Source organism: Pleurodeles waltl, chromosome 1_1, assembly GCF_031143425.1.
Source record: "Pleurodeles waltl isolate 20211129_DDA chromosome 1_1, aPleWal1.hap1.20221129, whole genome shotgun sequence".
Lineage (NCBI taxonomy): Eukaryota > Metazoa > Chordata > Amphibia > Caudata > Salamandridae > Pleurodeles > Pleurodeles waltl.
Window position 1 is genome coordinate 801,712,478 of NC_090436.1, and position 24,673 is coordinate 801,737,150.

General features: G+C 42.4%; 1 protein-coding gene across 1 annotated transcript in view; it reads right to left on the reverse strand.

The window, feature by feature from the left end:
- Positions 1-1,284: 1,284 nt before the first annotated feature.
- SLC1A1 (solute carrier family 1 member 1) overlaps positions 1,285-24,673 on the reverse strand; it is a 281,630-nt gene continuing 258,241 nt past the window's right edge. Inside the window, exons 11-12 of the mRNA XM_069228358.1 lie at positions 22,926-23,060; positions 1,285-4,698 (exon numbers count right to left, since the gene is read on the reverse strand). Coding sequence (XP_069084459.1) covers positions 4,449-4,698; positions 22,926-23,060 — 385 coding nt within the window. The 3' untranslated portion in view covers positions 1,285-4,448. The remainder of the gene's footprint in view (positions 4,699-22,925; positions 23,061-24,673) is intronic.

A 24,673-nucleotide genomic window follows, 5' to 3' on the forward strand; every position in this document is an offset into this window, starting at 1 on the left:
TGACATTCAAACATGCACGCATGCACCAAACATTCATTTTAAACGATCACACACACACATTCTTTCACACACGCGCACGCACATCCATTAACAACAAACATAACACTCAAACATGCACGCGTGCACCAAACATTGAATTTAAAACATCACAAACATACACACACACACACTTACCTTCAACCTCCAGGTTCCAGGAGGGTTGGGACTGCTGCCTTCCCTCATTGGCTGACCTGGAAAGCAGCAGTCCAAGCCTCGTCACAGAGTGGGATGGGGTCAGTGAGACTGCTGACCCCACCCCACTCTGTGACGAAGTGTCACTGATTGACACTCGCCCTGGGCGCTTCAGGGCTTAAACCTGAAGCGCTCAGGGTGAGTGTCAATGGGTGACGCTTTCCTCGTCACCCAGGGGAGGACCTCAAGGCACCTTTGCTGAGCTGAGGAGGACACACCCATAGGAGCTGTGACCTCCTCAGCCAAGCAAAGTTCAGCTCAGGCAACCAGGAGTCTGCGCAAATCGTGCATGGCTCACTCCTGTTTGTCTGAGCTGAAAATGAAGAGTGTCTGCCAGGCTGGCCTTTGTTCAGCCTGACAGACACTCTTCATGAGGGGCAAAGGGTGGGGGGCGTGGCCCCTCCACCCTAAAGGACGGGCCGCCACTGCTACAACCCCTTTCACAACATGGCATTTCAAGTTGTCGTACTGGCATCCAATGCTTTGCCCTGTGCTGCATTAACAAAATAATAGCCCCTTTCAAATGCAATTAGATACGGTTTGCCCTGCAAGGGCTGATCTTTAGTACCAAAGAACGGACTACAGACCTTTGTGCTTGGAAGTCGAGGGCCACATTATTTTAAATTCACTCTTATGTGGCAATTTTGCACTGTTGTCTGGTAATTTTATACTCACTTCTGCAACGACCAACTGGTGCAAACAAAATGGACACATGCTCTGACTAACCAAAATTGCATGGTAATAGTGACATTTAGACGAGGGTAAATCCATTCCATTTTGTGATCAATTAAAATATGAAAGTCAATCCAGTTAGATCACGTTTGAAGCTGCAACCGCAATCTGAAGCCATTTACTTAATTATTTGCAAAACTATACTTGAATTCAGGGTGATTCTGAACCACGTTGTGTCAGTAGGAGCAGTTGTATTGCCCTTTGGGATTTTCTTCTAAAGAATATGAGGTAAAGCGTTTTGAATGGCCCTTTAAATTGAAAAAAATAATTTGCGTGAGTACGAGATGCTGGATTCGGAATAAACTGATTTCTGTTTTTTTTCTACATTCCACTGATCACCTCTGTCTTGCACGATTTCAAAATGTACACGATTTTCTTCCTGGTGAAGTGGAGTTTCATTGACTTTCTTTGCAGCTAATCGAAGGTCGGGTGAGTAGCACTGTAAAGTTCTTATTGCTTCCTGTAAATCTTTTGTAGGTAGAGTCGCTCAAGGACTGTTGCCAGAAAGGCTGGAAGTTGTAGCCTTTCATCTCATGAACACTGTGGACAGCTCTGTGCATTAAAGAGACCCGAAGTCACGGTGGTTCCCATCAATGTATGAAAGGCCTAACAGATGGTACCTTTAAACTTTTCAAAGTTTTTACGTTTTTCTAAAAGAAACTTCCGCTCTGGGAAAATACAATGGCTTCCACACCCTGGAGTTTTCTCCCAGTGTTTGGGGGATGGGGAGGCATTATTTTTTTTCCTGTCCCTACTGCTGGGCAGTGATCAGACAGAAGAAAAAAGCCTTTACAAGTGGTGGACGATGTAAACTCCATTGTCAGAGGAAATATTCTGTTGATGGAGTGGATGGATGACCTCCATCGAAGGAATACTGATGGTCCATTTGACTCAAAATAGGGTGCGTGGACCAAGATTTTAGCAGGCTGGGTACTCTGTTGCACTTGCGACCAAGTACCCTGTACACCAAACTCTAAATAAGGCCTCCAGTTCCTTACTTCTGAAACTGCAGTTGAAATTAGTTCCACAATCTAAAAACATTTAATCACAGTGGTCAGGGAATTGCTAATCCAGTTTTCCAGTACTGCGATCTGTTGCCACTGAAGGCAAATTTGATTATCATCTTTCAGTCATTTACTTCTGATAACTAGTCATGGATACTGTTCCCTTTTTCCTCTTTAAACTTCGATACCAGCTAAATGGCATCTGTATTCATCTGTGAATCTCCTGGACGTGCCCTCAAGCCATTGTTCAGTGGCTGCATTAGATCACAATTAGACGAGGAGAGCAGGCACACCACTCTAACCCACAGCACAGTAAAATGGTATGGCTATGTAATTAGAATATTCTCCTGATACATACTTTTCACGAAAGAGAACTCGGCATTTGCACTCTCCCCACTGCCAGTTCTAATCTCTACAGAAATAGTGTATGCCTCAACAGTGTCAAAGTCTGTAGGGAGGACCAGGAGAACCAGTACTATTGAGCAACCCGGAGTTCCCTACAGGAGGACTTCGCCCTATGCTCTGAATTATGCCTAAACGGAACATAGCTACAGAATTGTCAGTAAGCATAACATCAACCTTAAATATATGAATGTGTCTAGCTGACGTTCGGCTCGCTATCTAAATCCACCAGCTTGGTGGATTCAAGTCACACAAATGCCTACTTCTGTTATGTGAGTCTCACATAGTGCACTTATAGTACACTGCTTCAGTGTGCTTTTGTAATGCTAGTACTCTATTGGCAGGAGCATCTGACTTAACAGACCAATCAAATTAGTCCATTATAGTCACAACTATTGGCAAACTACACATTGAGAAACAATATGTAAAGAAGATTTGGTAGGCAAACACGTGAAGGTGAAAACACAGTACATCAAGTGACAGAGAAAAGATAAGAAGCAAGACAAAAAGTTAATGATTGGCTCTGAAATGGTTCATGAGATTAGCAAATGGGAGGCAGTAAGCCCATCCTTGAGATAATGGCCACACCTGGCAAAAGAGTAACACAATTTGCACATTCCTTATCATCAGCATAGACATAGTTCAGTGATTGAATCACAGTGCATGATTACTCTTAATTTGTAAACGTTTCATTAAAATTAAATTTCAACACCTAAATTTATATAAGATGCACTTAGTAAACAAATCCAGAACTGGTTCTTTTTAATATTGGTTTTGTTTATCTTTGGCACATTCGCTTTTGAATCACAAGACATTCATTATTTTTGAACGACAGGAGAGAGCCACTCGAATTATGTCTCTACACTTTCATGCAGAAAACTCTAGTATATTTCCTATATTTTGGGCACACAGGCTGGCGACTTCACACTCAATGGAAACATCAATATTTTATAGAAAAATATGTGCAAATTTCATCTAGATATATTCAAGCCTGGTTGGTAGGTGCAAGTGCAAAACAAAAATCTCATTATGAAGAGGAGTGGTCTAAGAAGAAGCATAGCATGAAGTCAGGAATATGAATAAGTGCTTTAGCAAGGATGGGGTTTGGGGTTCCTTGAGGACAGCCCTGATGCCAATGATCAACATTATCAGGGCAATTGCTAGAACCTTGGCGGTTCTGAGTGGGTGATGTGGCGAAAGTGGCACAAATCTTCCAAGGAGCAATACCAAGCCATAGCAATCATTCTTCTAGCACCCAAGTCCTAGACCAGTTCATTATCATTTGCAATAAATAGGTCTTCTGCACAGTGTATGCATCTTTCCATGCAAGAAAGATCCACAGGTCGAACTATAATGGTGGTATCTGTTGTCAAGGCATTTGTCTAAAATCAGCGAACAAATAGGCATGCCTATCTTCACTAAAGGATGCCCTGTCTGCCTGCTAGAAAACACCTTTGAAAGGTACACTAAGCACCCAAAGTAGATCATTGCAAACAAAGGGCTTTCACTATTTCCAGTGGTAACTGGTTTTGGTAGGGCATCTCGGCGAAGAAACCCTCTAACAGAGTTTCACTCTGGGAGCTCGGCCCTGCATCTACCAGAAGCGCAAAATATTAGTCAATCCCTTTTGGTAGAAAGTAAAAAAAGTAACAATTTGGCACATATCTGGAGCAGTTTAAAATGTCGCTGTCTGCATAACATACATGATGTACAATCAATGACTTGAGCAAATTGGCACAGTATAAAGAGATGCTCAAACACTGTTCTATGTGCCTGGCCAGCAAGCAAACAACACGCTCCCCTGACCTGATTGATAATGTCCAGGCTATGAGCATGCAGATTTTGAAATCTCATTTAGGAGTGTCACATAATAAAAGAAAATTACATATTTCGCAGCTTTTCTTTTTGAATAACCCTGCCCACATGGTGTGAAAACTGTTGATCCAAAATTGAAAAAAAATCAGCCATTTGTGTATTCAACACACTGAAGTTGGCATCAACTTTTGAATCATTCCTTCAGCTGCTTACACATCTTGCATATCATGATAATGTTCTTTCCTGTTTCGAACCACCAAGTTGTCAGAACTGTGATGTCTGGGTAAAGGATATGGCATCTGACTTATCAATGGCAAAGCCTCCATTAACATATGATTTCTTGGTGTCTGAGTCCTCCTCATTCTCAAGCATTATTGGTTCAATGGCGAAAGGGTTTGCAATGTTGACTTCGGAGGTGGTGTCCATCTGCTCCAGTTCCTTTTTGGATAGCTTCTCGACAATTCCTGTGCCAAACGCATCCCCTAGAACATTCACCATCGTCCTGAAGCGGTCCCTGCAGAAAAAGTAGCATTTAAATGTCAAAATCAAAACGCTAAAATATGTTTCTGCATGAAATAGAAAGGAAAAAAATGGGGCAGATTTACAAGAAACTGGCTCATCAGCAGTGATGCACCAGTTTTCTTGTATCGCCTCTGCCCCACCTAACAACACCATGGGTGTGCCGTATATACAATACGGTGCACCATGGCGGTCGTTACGACAATAGTATCAAAATGTTGGCGCTAGTGCAGCAAATTGCAGGGAGTCCCATTGATTTCAACGGGTAAGTCATTTTAACGTCTGCTCTTAGCAGGCATTCAAAATGAAAGGAAAAAATGGCGCAACGAAATCTTGTAAATTGCACTGCACCATTTTTTGGGTCTCCCTGTGCCGGAACGCCCCCTTTGCAAACATGTGGCACAAGGGTGTGCAAAGTGGAGCATGCATGCATTGCGCAACTTTGTAAATCTAGTGCAGCAAAAATGCCTTCATAGCGCAACAATAACGTAAAAAAATAAAGGTAAAATGGCGCAAGGAGGTGCTAGGGCTTGTAAATACGTCCCCAGAGATTTAGATGGAAACCATGGTATAATATGTGAGGCGACTATTGGTGTGAGAGAATTAAATAAAATCATATTTCTGTAGTAAAATACTTGCAATGAAAGTAAGCATCCGGTGCCCCTGGAGCAGGATGTCTTCATGCGGCTTCTAAACTCAGTCTTACATACCCTCCACCAACATCACCTGAGAGCTCTGAGTGGGTTAGTGTTGATATGATCATTATTTAATGTATGCATGGTGCCAGCTTCAACATAAGGTATCACATATACACCACCATGCTCAAGCAGGTGATCAAGGGAAGACCAGGAAACTTTACAGCATGCATTGCACCACAACTGACTCTGTCGAATATTGTGAAGATTGGAGTCCAGCTCTTAGGTCAAAGAGGCTTGCTACTTGCTCTCCATGGGCCTCCTATAAATAATCTGAAATTTAGGAGTCACTATGGAGGCAAGCCTGTCAATCTCACCACTGTTGAACAATTCAAATGAAATATATTTCCAAAATTAGTTTATCCGATGTGGAAGCCTCCATCTGCACCTCCTTCTTCAAAGAAGGGCACTCGAGCTAGGTATTGAGAGCACCAGAATCGAATAGTATTTAAGGGGGCGTGCCAGCAAAAACGAAGACCAGTTTGCAAGACTGCAAAATGATGTGCATGGCCTCCCCCTAGGCGTGAAGGGCACAGACCACAATGCTCCCAAATCAATATCACTCCAATGACTCATACTTGCTCAAATGGTCAACTTCAAGGTGTATGTCTCATGAACAAGGCACATCATGGAGGAGCGACCTCCTACCCTTCCTGCCTCTCCAACCTGTTCTATTCTGGCTTTATCAGATGCCTAAGAATAAGCACAAAAAAGAGACTCTTTGAAACCTAGAAACACATCTTTTAGTCACAGAACTCTTCATGTGTGAAGCTCCTCTCTGGAACACATTTCTTTTAGCCTTTAGGGTTGAAGGCTATTTTCTGAGATTCAGGAAATGCCAAAACATGTACATGTTTTGATAGACCTTTGAAGTTCATTGCAGCTGACTCACCCCATCTCAATGATTTTTTGACAATACATGTTTTTACCGTGTTAGCTGTCAAACCCACCTCATATCCCCTTAACACTCTGATACACCCTCTTCCATGGAAAACACTCTCAAGCGGCCTTCAGTAAGAGCTTCTGTTAATAAAACCAAGTACACAAATAAAACAAATTAACATTATCTTACGTTATTACATTCACAGCTCATGACGTTTTGGAAGCTCTGGTAAATGTAGGCATTCAAGTGAGGTTGTGTGACAGATATCTCGAAGGCAGGCAGGATTGCCAGCACGCACAGACAAGGAGTAAGTGTTGCATTCCTTCCTGTGTATTTGCAATAATATTTAGGAGGGAATCGGCTGAAGGAAGTATTGCCTTTAAACCCTGCAAGGGATATTGCAACAATGTAGTCACAGATATGACATTTAGGCCCGTATTTATACTTTTTTAGTGCTGCATTTGCGTTTTTTTTAACGCAAAATTGGCGCAAACTTACAAAATACAATTGTGGCCAATATTTATACTTTTTTAGCACCGCATTTGCGCCGCGTTTTGACGCAAAAACGACGCAAACTTACAAAATACAATTGTATTTTGTAAGATTGCGCCAATTTTGCGTCAAAAAACGACGCAAAAGCGGCGCTAAAAAAGTATAAATATGGGCCTGTATTTTGTATGTTTGCGCCGATTTTGCGTCAAAAAATGACACAATTGTGTTGCTAAAAAAGTATAAATACGGGCCTTAGCATTTTGGTGAAGTTTATACCACATTTTCTCCTATCTGTACGTCTTTTTAGAAGATTCAGAAGCAGATATGGGTGAAAAATTCACATAGCGATCGGGCTGCAGAAATGCCCACTAGACACCAGGGAGTTTGCTTACCTTAGGTAAACAAAGAAGGGGAGCGGCCTCTCAGGCAAGGGTCGCTCCCCTGGGGGGCAAATTTATTTTAGGCCATTTCAACCCCCCCTTGGGGCAGAATGGTCTATTTTTATTAGGCCAACCTGCCACCAAGGGGGGCAGAAACCACTAGATGCCAGGGATTTTTTGATTACACCAAAATTTCACACAAGGGGAGCGACCCCTTAGGCAATGGTCACTCCCCAGGGGGGCAACTCTATTTTAGGCCATTTCTGCCCCCCTATTTGTAATAGGCCGATCTGCCCCCGGTGGGGGGGGGGGCAAAAACCACATAGGCACTAGGGATTGGTGTGTGTGTGTTTTGTTTAGGGGTCAGCCCCTAGGGCAAGGGTCGCTCCCCATGGGGGCACATTACTGTTGGCCATTCCTGCCCCTCTTGGGGGCAGATCAGCCTATTTTCGTAGGACCCATCTGCCCCCAAGGGAAGGTGAGGGGGGGGAAAGCCCACCAGACACCAGGGAAGAATTTTTTTCATGAAAAAGAGAGTGTGCTGTGGCCATACCCCCACCCCAAATAAATGGGGACAAAGTTGTTCTACCCACCTATGGGCAGATGGTGCAATTACCTCCGATTCACTCCCCCTGGGGGGGGGGGCAGAAAGCCTACTAGATGCCAGGGAATTAAAAGAAAATAGTGGGGTGGTGGCTACCAACCAGAGTATGGGCATGGTTATGTCCCCACCCCAACTGAAGGGGGTAGCAGTCTTTCAGCTCCCCCTGCACACAATGGCAAGCAAGAGGGTATTTGATTATTTTGGGTTTTGGTTTTACATTTGGGCCATGAGAGCTTGTCTAACTCTCACAATTGTCCCACTTGGAATGGTGAGGGCTGCACTTTTTTGGACTTAGGGACGCTGCCATGTAGAAAAATCTATGAGACCTAGACATATCTGAAAACAAAACATCTGGGTGAGTCCTGGGTGGTGTGCTTCACATGCACCCTGACCATTTTCTTACCCACAATGGCCTACAAAACTCCAACTTTGCTTGAAATCACACATTTTTCCCACATTTTTGTGATGGAACCTTCCGGAATCTGCAGGAATCCACAAAATACCTACCACCCAGCATTGTCGCATCTATCCTGATAAAAATTCTGTCCCACTTGTAAGCCTAAAAACGTTTTTTTCCAAACTGCCCTTTTGGATCTGCTTTGGTCCCCTCTCAATTTCAACATATTTGTGGCTCTTCCCTGTCACAGGCACTTGGCCCACCTACTCAAAATGACGCGGGAGGATGAATAGGGCGCACGTGCCTTAGAGTCATTTTTTGCACGGGAACGCCTACCTTGCATGTCATTAGCGCAAGGTAGGTTTTCACGTGCAAAAAATGACTCAAACTCCATAACTTTGGCGCTGGACGGGTCTAGCGCCAACGTATAAATATGGAGTTAAGTTTGTGCTGAATTTGTGTAAAACAATGACACAAATTCGGCACAAACAGAGTATAAATATGGGCCATACTGTTTTGTCACAATTATTTGAATTTGTCTTCGGAGAGTGTGTAACTCTAAATACCCCTCGGGTGGATTATGAAACGAATTGTTCTTACAAATGCGCTATTTGCCTTATTTACGCCCCACCACTTTTAAAATTCACAATTTTCCACTGTTCCGTTCTTTATATGCATAATTTAACTGATCAGATTGCTTTGTAGCTCATTCTCAATGCTACTAAGGTAGCTGGGTTTTGCTCTGATTGCGGAGAGGTAGGGGTGTTGTTATAAGTTTACAGAGGCGGAGTGAATCAACAGTCCTAAACCTTATCACCGACCAATTTACAAAAGAACTGCTTGTGTTGAGATGAATCCAAAGTACAATATATTTTTTAAACCGGCATTTTACAAATATACATTGCAGCTGTAAAATAATAACTATAAAAACTATACAAAATTGCAATGAACTCTATTGGTTGATGGGAGCTATAAAGCCATCAAAAGCCTATAAAGCAGTTATATTTTTTATGAAAGTGTAATTTCGGTTTTATGGTTAAACAAATCGAAAACATTAGCAGGGAATACATGTTTTTTGTCCATCACATCAAATATAATCTATCACTACATTTGTTTGATTCAAATACCAGTTTCTCCATGCTCACAATAATGATCAAAACCATATAAGGACTGTAAGAAGGAAAAGCACTATTGAGATATGAATGTGGCTCACAGAGGATCACCACTGAATTCTTCCCTGGTTGCTCACCTCCCAAAGGCCTGCGAGAGTGATTGCCCAAAATAAATGCCTAAACTCAGACAAATCTGCTGACTTTACTCCTTTTTATCACATCATAGTATTATAAAGCAAGTATAACATTTCATTCAAAGGGGCAGAATTTTCTAACGAAAGAAAGAGGAAACAGCAAGAGTGCAGCTCAAGAGCAGATGCCCTTCACCAGCCATTCTTCGCCATCTGCCAATTTGTATTCCATGGAGCTTCCAAAATTCCAGAGTTTTAAAAATTATTATTATTTGAGAATGCTTGGGAGAACACAATCGCCTCATAAAACACTGGTGAGTATTTTATTTTTCGTTTTAATGTCAGAGTGAAAGAGAATGTGCTTCTAGAAGCTTGTAACAAAAATAATGACAATTACACATGGCCAGTGACGTCCCTGACCACTGGGACTGGGGCATGAGAGAGGCGTGGCTCTGTTTCTCGCAGGCCCTGTCTCTCGCGGATGATAAATTAAGGGCGTAAGAAGGGTGATGCTGTGGCCTGTCACAGATGCTCCCAGTTCCTGCTCAAGATTACAAATGCCAAGCAGATCCTGACAGCAGCTGCCACAAACTGCAGGCAGCGCCTTTACCGCTCACCCAGCTGGCGCTCTGCGGGAGGGTGGGAGGGTGTTGGTGGTGAGACATGGGTGCTAAAAGTAAAAGCAGAAAGAGTCCGGCTGCTCACAGAACCACTCTATATGAGCTTTAAACAGTATGACTTAATGGAGGGAATGGAGGGAATGACAGGCCCTCTGTGGTGCAACAAAACTTTCACTTCCTAACCCTGGAATGATCTTCATATGACAGTCACCCCTCATCACCCTTAGAAGTGCAGTGTGGCCCGATGGCATAGCAACAACAGACTTCTCAGGATTCCGAGTTCCCTGTGTAAGTAGCTCATCCTGTGCAGGCATTCTTCCATTTGCCTTCAGTGACTTCTTTAACCAATTATGAAACCACAAGTATCAAATGTAAGGTTAAATCCTAGACTGGATTAGTTTCTTACACACTAACCTGGAAAATTGAGATATCTGGGACACCAGCCTCTATATGGTACTGGGGTGTAAGTTATTTTGCACCATCATTCGCTTACATCAAATCCTGGAACAAAGAGCCCCAAAATTGCATTAAAAGTATATTGCAAGTCACCTTGCCTTTATAAAGATGGGCTTGTGCCTACTTATGACCTCTGTGATTTACAATAGTCTAATAATCTGCACTTCGGGATACTTTGTCCCATATATTTCTAAGAGACATTCCTTAACCCTGACTTTTTGTGTTGAGTGACAGGGTAGATCTTCTCATGAGGAATCCCTAGCACTGGGAAGCAAATCTATAGAACAGTCAAAGTCATAAGCGTTCTACATCTAAAAGACATCCTGAAAATCCTGATATACTTGGGGGGAGATTGCCTATCTCTCATCTTGTCATTTTCTTGATTACAAGTAAATATCTCTGGAAGTAACTTTGCTGGATCTCAATGGTCTGGACGATAACCTGATGAAAAGATAACGTTTCCTTTGTCCCAGTTTACATTAGGGTTATGTTGCTGAAACCAAGGTGCCCCCAGGAAGTGAGAAAAAGCTGTTGTGCTTATTAAATCAAAAATAACATGTTTCCTTTCTCCTTTGCAGCCATAAAATTTGGCACCTTAAATGCAAACCCAGTAATTAACATCTTAACAGACAGGATTGATATTTTCATATGAATTTGAAACTCACGAATAATCTGGACACCTCACAATCCAATAATGCAGAGATCTTGAGGGCAATGTAAGGGAAGGCTAAGGTGAAAAAATAAGCTTTACATTCAGCAGGTCTGAAGGGTAAAACATTTGGGCCTTGGCTGCTGTTTAAGTCTGAGTGCCCACATTTCCCAACAACTGGTAGCAATTCTTCAAAAAGTGACTGGACTGAACTCAATTCATAGGACGTTTTTCTTTATGTCGTCTCTCCTATTCATTGGGATCAATTTAGGATGTGCACCTCAATTTGCATTGGCACTTTTGATTTTCTGTTGAATTGCCATCAGTCTTAAAAGTGAGTAAGCCATATCCTTTAGCTTTGTCTCCTTTCCCTTTTGCAAGTCAGCAATTGCTGTTCAGTTTGAATGGCTCATCTCACAAATGAGCAGCCACATGGCCGGATTTTACTTTTACAAACATTTACAAACCGATTTTACTTATACAAACCATTTAGTAAACTGTTACAAAATGTGGCAGTATGTAAAAGTAAAAACTTTTTCAAGACCCGACGCCATTAGAGAAAACTCCCATGGCGAGGAAGTCATTTTTTTGTTTTCTTACATTCCCAAAGTAGGATTTTGTTTTTGAAAACAAATGAAAAATGAAAGTGTACAGTGCTGTGCCCTCATATTGAGGGAGCCGCTCATTACACTTTCAATGCATCTACAGGAACCACTGTGACAGCGGTTCATGTTAATGCAAATGACTGGCAGACATCTCTATATCTGATGAATAGAGTATGCTCACCATGGTGCGGCACTAACACCCAGGGCCGGCTTTAGGGCGGTGTGAGCGGTGCGGCCACATCGGATGCTGACCTGGATGGGGGGCGCTGACCTCAGGGTGGCACTGTGTTTAGTAATAACTTACAAAACTTGCAATTTAAAAACACCTGCTGAAAAGTTCCTTGTGTGTCCAGCCTCCAGGACACAATTAAAATGTCAAGATACCTCTTGTGATTAATGTTCTTGCTAGATCGAAAGATCAGCATTTTGTCTAGTGGCAGCTTTGACTCGCCATTCAGTAGTGTAGAGGGTTAATATGCCTGCTGCGAATAATATAACTATATTTTATGTGGACAGCTGAGTGGATTAGTGAAGCCAGGCTTTACAAGCTCTTTAAATCAAATACATGTATGTGAAAGGGGCTATGGAGAGATGAAGAGCACTTTTGCCAGGTGGTAGTGAGTGAATCAGAGGTTGTTTTCATGGGGAGGGGGGTGCCAAAAAAGACGGTCGCACAGGGCGCCTCCAGCGCGAAAGCCGGGCCTGCTAACACCGTCCATCAAAGTCAAAGTCAGACCCAAAGTTATTCCATCATTAAAATATAGTTATACTTGAAATTTAGGTATTAATCTGTGTGTGGTACCAGAATATCATTATCAGAATCTAGTCTGACATGAATATCGTGTCTAATATATCATTTATAAACATATCATGCAATTGGAGTTAATTATAGAAAATCTAAACCCAATGACACACTACTTTTGTAAACGATAATCAAAACATTATATTGCTGCCAAAAAAATATTTCTGACAACCATATTCTGACATGTCATTAATTCATTACCAATTGGCAAGCATGGTGCTAATCTTATTTCCTTACCATGAGGGAGCACTTGCTGCTAAGAACATTATATATGAATTTCCATGTCTGTTAATGCGAGAGGAGCAAAAATCTGAAAATCTATTTGGAAGGCTATCTGTGCGAGTTTGGACACAGAGGCAATTAATTTAAAGCTGAGTTAACTGTAAGATCATTTTTATCCATTTTAAATTGCGTTGTTAGAGTGCAATGGCACTTTAGCTTAGTAAAGGCAAGTCACCATGAGAAAGCATTCAAGGGAGCCAGGTTTTTTCATCAGACCTGACTCTACTTTCAGATAATGATCCTGTTTTCGTACTTCTCAGAAGGGTCATTGATCACTCCCATCTTGGGAGGAAAACTAGTTTATCAGAGGTGGCATGCAAATACAAGGTGCCTATTTAAGGGTGGCATGGGTATGTTCGCTCTAACGGCCTGCCAAAGATGCACCGAAGGCAAGCCCGTCTGCATCCATCCATGATTGGACCATGACCAATGGCCTGAAATACTGCCAAAATCCTATGGAAGTAGCCTGTGAGTCCCAGAATACCTTCATTGCATACGAAATGTGCCTTTTAGTACAACCACAAGTAGAACTAACATGGTAAACACTGAAGTGTTTGAATGAGTTCAAATGAATGGTTCCATTTCAAAATCTAGCTAGGACTGTGTAACATAGGGCAGAGCTACCAGTAACAATGAACTCTGAGACAGGAAAGCCCCAGTTTCGGCAAATTAAGGAATTCTCTTTATTTTAAGCATCTTTAGTTAATGCACAATCAGAGGTTGCTAATTCTAGGAACATCTGTGAACTGATAGCTGTTTTATTCAACAAACTTGGAATCACAAAGTGACTTGGACGGGTCACTTTGTGATTCAGTTCAGCTGGCTTCAGATTCATGGAAAGATAGACAAAGTCACAGGATGATCTGTCAGTCCTGAAACTGGAAGGATATTGATGTCTCCTACCTTGTACAGAGATATGAGAGAAACCTGGCTGAGGGAATTCCAATGATAACATGATAGTATGCTGATAAGATACAACCATACTCTTCTGAACCGTGTAGATGAGATGGTCCCATATAAAATTAAGCAAAAGAATAAGGGGAAAGTAACTAAGGGCCTCATTACGAGTCTGGCAGTCGGACAAGCCGTAGGTGGCGGTCTCCGCAACAGATCCATTACAAGGTTTCCACTGCGCTGCATGGCAGAAACCAAGGTTCCATGGAGAGCCGAGACCAATGCCATTGCACAGGGGGGCCCCAGCGCACCATTGGAATGTGCACTGTCTGCAGCGTAGACAGTGGGCATTCCAATGGTGCTGGGCAGGGGTAGGGACTGCACTGCCCATGCCATGGCATGGACAGTGGAGCCCCCCCCCGTGGCCTCCGGCACTGGATTTCCACCCGCCTTTCCATTGTGGGGTCCCTGACATGGAAAGGCTGGCAGAAGGATGAGTTGTAATGAGCCAGGTGGCACTAAATTCAGCGCCGCCCTGACTAAATACAACTCCGACCACCTATTGCAAACCATGTTCCTAGTGGGTATGGTGGTCTCCTGGTGGGTCCGCCCACCAGGGTTGTAATGTGGCAGTCAGACCGCCACAGTTGCAGCGGTCCGACTGTCACTGTGGGGCTGGCGGTTCTTGGACCTTCAGCCTCGTAATGAGGCCCTAAGTAGTTCGATGAAGATCTGAAAATAATGAGACCTAAACTTAGGAAGCTGGAACACTTATTCTATAGGCTAAACTGAGCTGGTTAAATTGGAATAATGAATATAAAAAAGCCATAAAAAGGGCCAAAGCAGCCGATTATGCGGATAACAATTTAAATTTCACTAATGTGTCAAAAGCATTTTTCAGGTAGTGAAGGAGATGAAAGGTGCAAACAATTTGCCAATTTCTTTGTTGCTAAAATAAAAAAATAAAAAACCACCTCTTATCAGCTGGCATGCAGAGTATACCAGACTTTACACCATATGAAACAGACGAAAGAGAGATGAAGCTCATTCATAGTAATTTTTTTAAATGGCCCTTTTTGCAGGGTTATCCCCAAACGTTTTGCCTGTTTCCTCCTATTTTTTCAGATATGTTTTGCTAGTTTATTGTCTCTGCGCACTTTACCACTGCAGATCAGTGCTAAAGTGCAATTGCTCCCTGTGTAAATTGTATTGGTGATTGGTTTAATCATTATTAACATATCTGATTTACTAGTGAGTCCCTAGTAAAGTGCACTAGGTGTTCCCAGGGCCTGTAAATCAAATGTTAATTGTGGGCCTGCAGCACTGATTGTGCCATCCACAGGAGTATCTAAGTAAAACATGGCTCAGACCTGCCACTGCAGTGTCTGTATGTGTAGGTTTCCACTGCCAATTTGACCTGGCAAGTACACCCACTTGCCAGACCCAAACCTTTACTTTTACTACATGTATGACACCCCTAAGGTAGGCCCTGGGTAGCACCATGGGCAGGGCACAGTGTATTTAAAAGGTAGAACATGTACTGGGGTGTTTTACATGTCCAAATAGTTAAATACTGACAAATTTGTTTTTCACTATTGTAAGGCCTACCTCTCCTATAGGTTAACACGGCGACTGCCTTTAAATATCTTTTAAGTGCAGTTTCCCATTGGAAGCAGATAGAGATTTGGAGTTTGAGGTCTCTGAACTCACAATTTAAATATACATATTTTAGTAGAGTTGGCTTTTAGATTGTTTGTTTGAAAATGCCACTTTTAGAAAGTGGGCATTTTCTTCCTTAACCATTCTGTGCCTCTGCCTGCCTGTGGAATCAACGTCTGGGTCAGACTGACAGTTGAGCTGTTTGTGAATTTCCTCTAGACAGTGACACAAAGGGAGCTGAGGTATGTCCTGCATATCCTGATGAGTCTTCCTGGACTAGATTGGGGAGGGAGGAGCTGACATCTGCACCTGAAAGGGCTATGTCTGTCATCACACAATGCAGTCTCTGAACCCCTGGAGTGCATCTGGAGGCAGACCTACGCAACAACAAAGACTTTCCTTTGAATTTTGCCTACTTCAAAGACAGAAAAGAGTTTAAGTAGTGGACTCAAAACCTCAGACTTTTAGAATACTCCTGGATCAAGGGAAACCTCTGCCAAGGAGAAGAGCTGAAAAGGAGGAGTACTGCCCCTTTGCTGTGTGTGCTTTGCTGGGGTGGCCTGCAGCTGCTGCTTCTGCCTTAGAGACGACAAAGACTGGACTTTGCTGTGTATCCTGCCAGTGAAGTTTCTCCAAGGGCTTGAACTAGATCTTGCCTCCTGTTGGAAGTCTCAGAGATATTAAAGGCATCAGATTCATCTGCCTACAGCAGTGGGAACTGTGTGTTTTGTGCTGCAACAGAAGAAAAACCACCACACCATCAACGACGCCGCTGCCTGCACTGTGACCTGACGACGTTGCACAGGGCCATGCAACGCTTAGCACCGCAACCCTGGTCTCACTGCTGCCGCCACCTGATGCCTTCACTGAGTCGCTACTTGCACCGCAACCTGTGGGCCACGCCCTCCGCACCGCCTTGCTCACACCACAGCCTTGGTACCCAAACGACGCCACTCTACGCTGACACCGACACCTATGCCTGCATCGTGAGGACACGACTCGTGAGGTAACGAAGCACCGCCCATCCAGCACCGCAGGCCCGGTCCACCGATGCCGGCGCCATCGACTCCAGCATCGTCAGCAGACGCCCCAGTCTGCACCGCAACCGTTGGGCACCGCACAGAGCCCGCCCTGCGCTGTACCCCCGTCTTGGGCCTACCGACGACAGAGCTTCAGCAACGCCGCACCATGGCCTGGAGACACCGCCTGTCGCACCTCCTCGCTTCACACTGCAGCCGTAGTCTTACCTACACCACAGGACGCCGTCACTGAGCTGCTGCCTGCTCCGTGACCTGGGCACCATACGTCGCATTGTCCTGCTTTGCACTGCAGCCCCAACGCCATCAACGCCAGCGCTCCTGATTTTTGTCATCAGCCCGGAGTTCGATCTGCAACGTGGGTGACTTCAAGGGCCCGACGACCTCTGCACCGACCTCTATAACTGACGCCCGCCGACGCCTGCCAACGCCAGCGATGCCGGACTCCAGATCTCACCATGAGGATCACAACACTCTACATTTCCAAGGTACTGTTTGTGGGTCTTCCCAACACCGTAGCTGGCCCACGACCCTGCAGTAGGCCTGGACTGTTGTATTTTTTGTTCATGACGCCATGATAGCTCCAGTAAGAGCTATCGACTTCAAGGAACTCTATTTTTAAGTAATTCTTGCAAAATTCATATCTTTATTACCATATGTTAGATTTTTTCTCGGTTTGGTCTTGTTTTACACAGATAAATATTGGCTATTTTTCTAAAACTGGTGTAGTGTCCTTTTGTAGTGTTTGCACTGTATTACTGTGTGTTATGTGCAAATGCTTTACATATTGCTTCTGAGATAAGCCTGACTGCTCGCGCCAAGCTACCAAGGGGGTGAGCAGGGGTTAGCTGAGCTGGGTATCCCCCTTACCCTGCCTAGAGTGAGGGTCCCTACTTGCCTACTTGCACAGGGTGTAAACTGGCTGCCAACCTGAGACCCCATTTCTAACAATAATGGTTAGTGTAGAAACCTAATAAACAAGAATAGGCCATCTGAATGCAAAAGCAATACTATTCCAGCAAAATTGCACATGAATTGCTAACTGTAAGTCATTATGATGTTCAAGCAAATGTCAACTCTTCTTTGAACACCAGCATCATGCCAGATGATTTTAAAAACGCCCAAATGAATATTCTAATAAGGAAGCCTTCGCATGAACACATGGCTCTAAAAAACTACAAACCAGTCTCTCAACTACCACATTCAGTGAAATTACTTGAACGGGTAGTTATTAATCATCTCACTAGGTTTGCTGAATCTCAAAATCTACTACACTATATGTAGGTTGGTTTTCGAACAGGTTGCAGCACTGAATCGGTAGTGACTGCTGTCCTTGATGGCCAACTAATAATGATATTCCAGTACCATCGGTTTTACTTGATTTGCTGGCTGTGATTGACACAGTAGATGACTCGGTACTGCTGAATTGGCTTGATGAGCTAGGGATAAAAGAGACATCAAGGAGATGGCTTCATAGTTTTCTGAAGGATATAGAAATCCCGGTGGAACTTGGACCTTATCTCTCTGAAATGAAAAAAGTTGTCACACTGAGTTTACACACTTTGGTGCTTTCACTACTCTTATTGATACATGAAACCTCTTGCAAAGCCGACTGAATCATTTGGCCTATCGGCATTGATGCTAGCAAATGACATACACATTATTTTCACTATTGATGGTGATCCATGGGTTAGAGCTGCAAACTTTATTAATTGCATGATTAAAATCCAGCACTGGATGATGGAGAACCATCTTATGTGATTAAATTGTGGCAAAACTGAAATTCATATGTCCTTTCGTCAGGCATCATGTGAAACTTTAATTTTTGGACTTAAATGCTGGGAAAGGGACTAACACTGATGAAGAATCTTAGAATCCAGTTGACTGAGTTTTTAATGAATGAACAAATATACTTGGTCGTTCCATTTTTGTTTTTTAACTATGACTGTGAAACATATTCTCTTCCTATTTGAGTTCCAACAAAAAAGCAAATGATCAATTTCATTGGTTTAGCTATGGTAGACTATTGCCTTTCTATTTATTTGATTTACTATCTTTTTTCTAAATTGTAACTACCCAGAACGTGGCAGGAAGTATGATTGGACCTCAAAAGGTTAAAATATCTCATTAGTTCCATTTGAAAACCTCTGGATTTTAGGCAATTTATGAGGAAATTGTGCTACATGCATGTACTATTTGTCATTGTTTAAATAACATTTTCAAAGTGGGTGTGTGAAATACCAAGAATCTGCTAGAGAGAGAGGTTTGCTCTGTGTAATTTGGGGAACATTTTGAAGCCCCACCACTTTCAAGGTTTGTGAGGCGCAACTGCTAGTGAGCCAATAACAAAATGTAACATTTTCATTCTCTTTTCAAAATCTTATCCAGTTGTTTTCCTTATGTACGTTGAACTTTAAGTTGATACCAGATTACTTCTGATGCACTTCTGATGCCTTTAGCGAACACTCTCATAAAGGGAATGCATACTTGCCAAACCTACAGATTTAAGTGGCGAGCTACCGCTTTTTAGTGTTTACTGCCACCTACTGATTTTTAAGACACCTAGCTAAACTATGGTCTGATTTGGTGCCTTATCTTCATGGAGCCATGCATATAACCGTAACTAGGGAGGCTGCCATAGTCTAAGCTCAAAGTGACAAATAACCACCTTTGGCCAATGGGGTCTTGTCTTGGTCAGCTGCCAGCCAACCTCCCACAGCAAATAGGCTTATAGAGGGTGAACTGCAGAGGTGCAAAGTTCTGGGGAACATCATGCACCATACCTTGTTAGACTGTGCGCCCACCAGCATGGGTGCTACAATCAAACACCCCACAGTAGTTAAAGGATTGAGGGTGGGGTTGTTGAGAATGTGCAGACCAGCCTCCCTGCTCTCCCCATTTAAAAGAGAGAGAATAAACTGTGAATGCACACATATGTCCTTGCCCAACTTTTCCTTTCACTGGGATATACAAGTTCCAAAAGGAACCCTCCAGTAAGTAAAGGAATTAAAACACTCAGAAATCACATCACTGCATAAATCAAACGAAAGCAGACACTGGAAATTAAAATGTTTTGAATCCATAATGACTACAGAATCATGAGGTTTGGGGTAAAGAGACATAAAGGAAAGTGTCATGATTATGAGCAGAGTCATTTAAAGTCAGCTTACTGTCCGCCAGAAATTGTGCCCTATTTGCTCAAGCTCTGCTCACCAGAAGTTGACCCCACTGAAGGTTAGTAAACTGTTGTGGCTACTGGTGATTGCCTTTCACACATTCAATTCATCCTGACAGGCCAGAGAGCCCGGGAGGTAGGCTAGAAGGACTGTGTTAAAACCAATAAAAATCGTTGTTTGAGTGGGCTGGTATAGAGTATTGCACTTATTTTATATCATAGGGATAATGCATTACAGCCAATGGAAAAGCACAAACACTTCTCAGTAGGAAGCAGGTACTCTAACGTAGCAAGTAGCTTTACTTCTTTCATGTCATGCACTAATCAAAACTGAAGCAGGACCTAAACATGGTTTCTAGGTAGGCTATTCTTTTTTAGGGACACTGCAACCTTTCGATTCAATAAGGCCATCCTGTTACTTTTTGGTATGCTTCAAATTAAACCTGCTAAGTGGTCAAAGTCTGAGCAGGATGAGAATTAGAAACTACTCTAAAACTGATTGTTTTGAAAACCATGCATTGCTGCAGACGTTACCACTTGGCAACAGAGGATATGTTTGCCAGTGAAGAGTTGTGACATGAGGTTAAGATTGACTACTGTGCATTTAAGCCTGCACTTGTGTTTCATTTATGTCTCATGATGTCATCAGGGTCAAAAGTGAATAGAGCAAACGTCATTGTGCACCGACTTTTAGTGCCAGTAAAATATTTTGTGATCAGACCTATTTATTAATAGATTGTTTTGTAAAATAAAGATTTGGAGGGAATCACAGAACTATGGGCCAGATATATCAAGTTTTCCAATAGTGAATACCAAATTACTTAATTGCGATTCGCAAAAAATCGCAATCGTTATTGGAATGTATGAAACGCCAAGATTTTCACATAGCGATTCGCAAGGGCTCACAATGGACCTGCCTCATTAATATTCATGAGGTAGGTCGCAATTTGTGACCCATTGCGAATGGCTACAATCACAGGGATGCTGGCCTGCTGGGCTCAGCAGACCACCATGTCTGTGACTGCTTTTTAATAAAGCAACCTTTATTTTTAAATGCAGCCCGCTTTCCTTAAAGGAAAACAGGATGCGTTTAAACAAGAAAAATGAAAAGTTTTCTTTTCATTTTTTAGGAGTAGGCAGTGGTCCCCTTTGCAAATGGGGGTTGCGACCAATTTGAAATTGGTGGTAACTGCGATTGTTTTGTGACTGCATTCATGGTCACAAAACAATCATACATACCTCTGCGATTCAGTATTTAGGAAGGGACGCCCTTGACACGCCCCTTCCTAATACAGAATCGGTATGAAGTCGCAAATTCAATTTGCAAATTGGATTTGATACATACCAAAATGCAGTTTTTGCGATCGCAAAAGGCTTACTGGGCCGTTTGCGATCGCAAAACTGTTTGATACATCAGGCCCTATATGTCTATTGAATATTCATTAGGCAGATCGCAAATTGCGACTCCCACTGATTGGCTCTGTTGACAGGATCAGAGGTAAAAAACCATGAGATTTAGCAAATCGGAGGGTTGTGACTGTTTGTACATCCGGCCCTTAGTCTTTTTCACAGATCTGGTCTTTATGCCATGCTGTATGCTAGCCTGTGATTTCTTAATTTGGTCAAGAATCACGTGGTGTCAGTTCTGGTGATGTCACATCATTATGACAGTTTGTGAATTTGAAGATGAAAAAATCCTACCTCTTTGCCACCAAGTGTTGACAAGTATGGGTATGGCTAAAATATGCTGATATTCAGAAAGGACGATACTATGAATGTAGCAACCAACATTTTCCTTTGTAACGTTTCAATTACATAGTATACAGTTCCAGAATTTAAAAAACTCAATTGCAACATTTTAATGAACCTATAAAGAAAGCCAAATTAAAAACAAAACAAAGTAAAATACATGAACACGATATTACACGACAAACTGGTGTTCATTTTGCAATATAATTTGGGTTTAACTTTATTTGTGTCCTCTCTCGCAGTTACCCACCCGCTGCATAATCGACTCCCTTCGAAAACGCGAGAAAACGACAATTGAAACAAGATAAGCACCAGGAAAATATGTCAAACCTCCAACTAGGTGGTCCAATGCATATCAGTAAATGAAATTCAACGCCTTAAAAAATCCACAAGTCTGGATTATGTATTAAGTATTGCAAATGTGACGCTTTACTTCCTACTATAAACATGCAAATCAGTTGTGGTTGACTGCCAGTGACTGTTTTGGAGAGGGGTGTATCCCCCAGTTTTAACTGATGTGTTTGTAGTGAATGCTTGTAGTCGAGAAGTGTCTAGTCTGAGGAGATAGCAGCTCAGGTAATAGGAAAGGTGCCCGTTGGAGCAGTGACAGCTGTGTTCGAATAAAAGTTCAGTCCAGAAGAACGTCACTGTAAAGAACTTTAAACATTGTTCAATATTAAGCGCATCTTGGCTGAATGACAGGGCTATGGGGGAAATTGTTTCTTTACCTAATGTTACACCTTCCCTTCCTGTGTTACATGTGTATCCGCTATCTGACAGATTTTCACAAGACATGACTTCATGTATGTATTTTTAAAGCTAATGAAAGTGATAATATGCTGTTGTAACATACATGATAAACATAGTGAAATGAATAACGTCCAGGCAATTAATAGACAATTAAATTCAAATGTTACATTGTTATTACTTGCCACATATTGTTATAACTTTGAAGTTAAACAGTGAGTGAACATAATTCCCGTTGGCATAATAATTAGGAATCTCACCCTAAATGTATTTTACAGGAAGTCTAGCAATGTCATTCCTGTTGCTGAGGAAGTGCTATAGAAAGAAATAACATCTGCAGTAATAAAACAAGCATTTGCAATGCAATGGGTCTTGCGTTTGCTCGAGTTAGAGCTATTAGCCTTGTAAATTCCTAACTGGACTTTTCTTGCCACTTAAATTGAAAATGAAAAGTAAAACAGTTGACAGAAGCGAGCCGATTCAAAGTGTCATGGCCGCCATAAGCTTGAGCGCGAAGGAGAGAAACAGAGGAAAAAAGAAGTTTGCTTGCAGTCAAACATATCAGCAATCATGCAATTATCCATGTAACAGGGGCAGTCAGCAAGGTGGTAACAAAATCGCCCCAAGGAGGGACAAACGTAAAGCAGTTACCAATGATAACAAAGGATTTTTTAATGGCAAGCACACGAACGAGTGAACAAGATTGGCGTGCGGCGGCCATGGTTAAAAGCCCGCAATACTTACAACAGGTCAAAGCGTTTGCACGCTCGACCTCACAAACTATTATATTGTCACTAATTGCACGTGGGAAATACGCTGCCCATAAAAAGTTTGAATTCAAAAAGAAACTTACAGAAGCCAGTCAACAGCGATGATGAGCGTGACATCTTCTGCAGGAAGTCCAACTGCACTCAGCACAATCACCATAGTAACCAGGCCGGCCTGGGGGACGCCTGCTGCGCCGATACTGGCTGCCGTCGCTGTGACGCTGTATTGCATGCAAAGATAGAAAATATGTTGAGAAAATGAGCACAGCACTCCAAACAAAAAGCCCTACACACCAGTCTCCACCAATGCAAGCTACAGAAAATGATCCTTGAAAACAATATCCCGCCTACATCAGTAGTAATCATCATGCACAGCACAACCTTCCAAGTTACAAGACCTTTTTAATCAACTGAGCTTATGCACCCTTCTTCTATTGAACATAAGCATTAAACACACACACACACTTGTGTACACACACTCACATGCATACACCACTTTCTTCATTCACTTCAACACCAGGCCACCTATACACAACTCATCGTCATCCAACTGAAACATTATATCATATACTCATTCCCCATATCCAATTAATTCTCCTCACTCATTGTCCTTATCTACCACTTATGCACAAATGTTTCTTCAATGCTCCCTTCCTACAGCCTCAACTCCATATTATCCTCCACTTCACTTTCTTCATCGACAATTCAGCCATCATGAGACACCTTGATAAATAATCCACATTACATTTTTTTCAAGCTCCAATGTACTTCACCTCGAAACTGTACTCCTGCCCAACAATTGTCTATTTAGCAATGCAGAGTGTTGCCCATCCCAATTCTTTTGTTGGTAATAAGTAAACAAAGCTGTGATTTTTCTTGATTGCACATGGGATATCCTAGAAAAAGTCCTGAAGTGATTAAACACTCACAGACATGCATGTGCTTCCTTTTTTGTTATATTGTGCTGCTTTTCTGGCTCCCTCAAAGCAGATAAACTATTCCCAGTATACTTACCTTCTTGCATTGGACCCTGACCTTGTTCCTCAGAGTAGCCATTCTTGAGGTCACAGTTAGCATTCTTCTTTCCATCTATAGCTATCTTTCCCACATGATCACACATGAATCAAACTCCTTTTAAACAATGTGAAGTATCTCCACCACTATTTCTGACATTCTTCCATTTACCTTGTCCTCATGGAGTCCAACCTCTCCCCTCTCCAAAGTACTTTCCCAACAGCATTGCTACTCAGCAGCACCTGCTTAAGATTTATTATGTTGACACATATCATGTACATTTTAATCTGTTGCACAATGGTTACAGCTTCTTTCTGGTTAGGATCCAAAGCTAAACCCAGATCTGCCTACATTTTGCATCACGTTGTTGATACAAACTGGTACTCCTCACTATCCCTATTAATCTACAATTCACATGTAGAGCTTGAAGTATGCAGTATACTGGTTCGCAATTTCCACAATAATTCTGTGCCCTGGAAAAGATGTTCTTCATCTCCAAAAATGAATTTAGCCTTCTTTCCAAAATATCCTTTTGGTTGACTGTTAGTCTTTATGGAAATAGATTCTATATTGACACTACCACGATTCTAACCTTCTTCCTGGGGCAGGCGAAACAACCTCCAGCTCACATTTTAAGCATCCTGCCCAATAATACCCTTTCACCTTTATCCTTTGGTGTCATACACACTTTGGGCATATCCTCCCACTACTCTCACTGTGTTTGTGAATCACATGTACGTGTCACAAGTGGAATAGGCAGAGGCACGTACACTTGCCTGATGCCCCTCAGTGGTCCACAGTCTAGTACCTTCTCTATGTT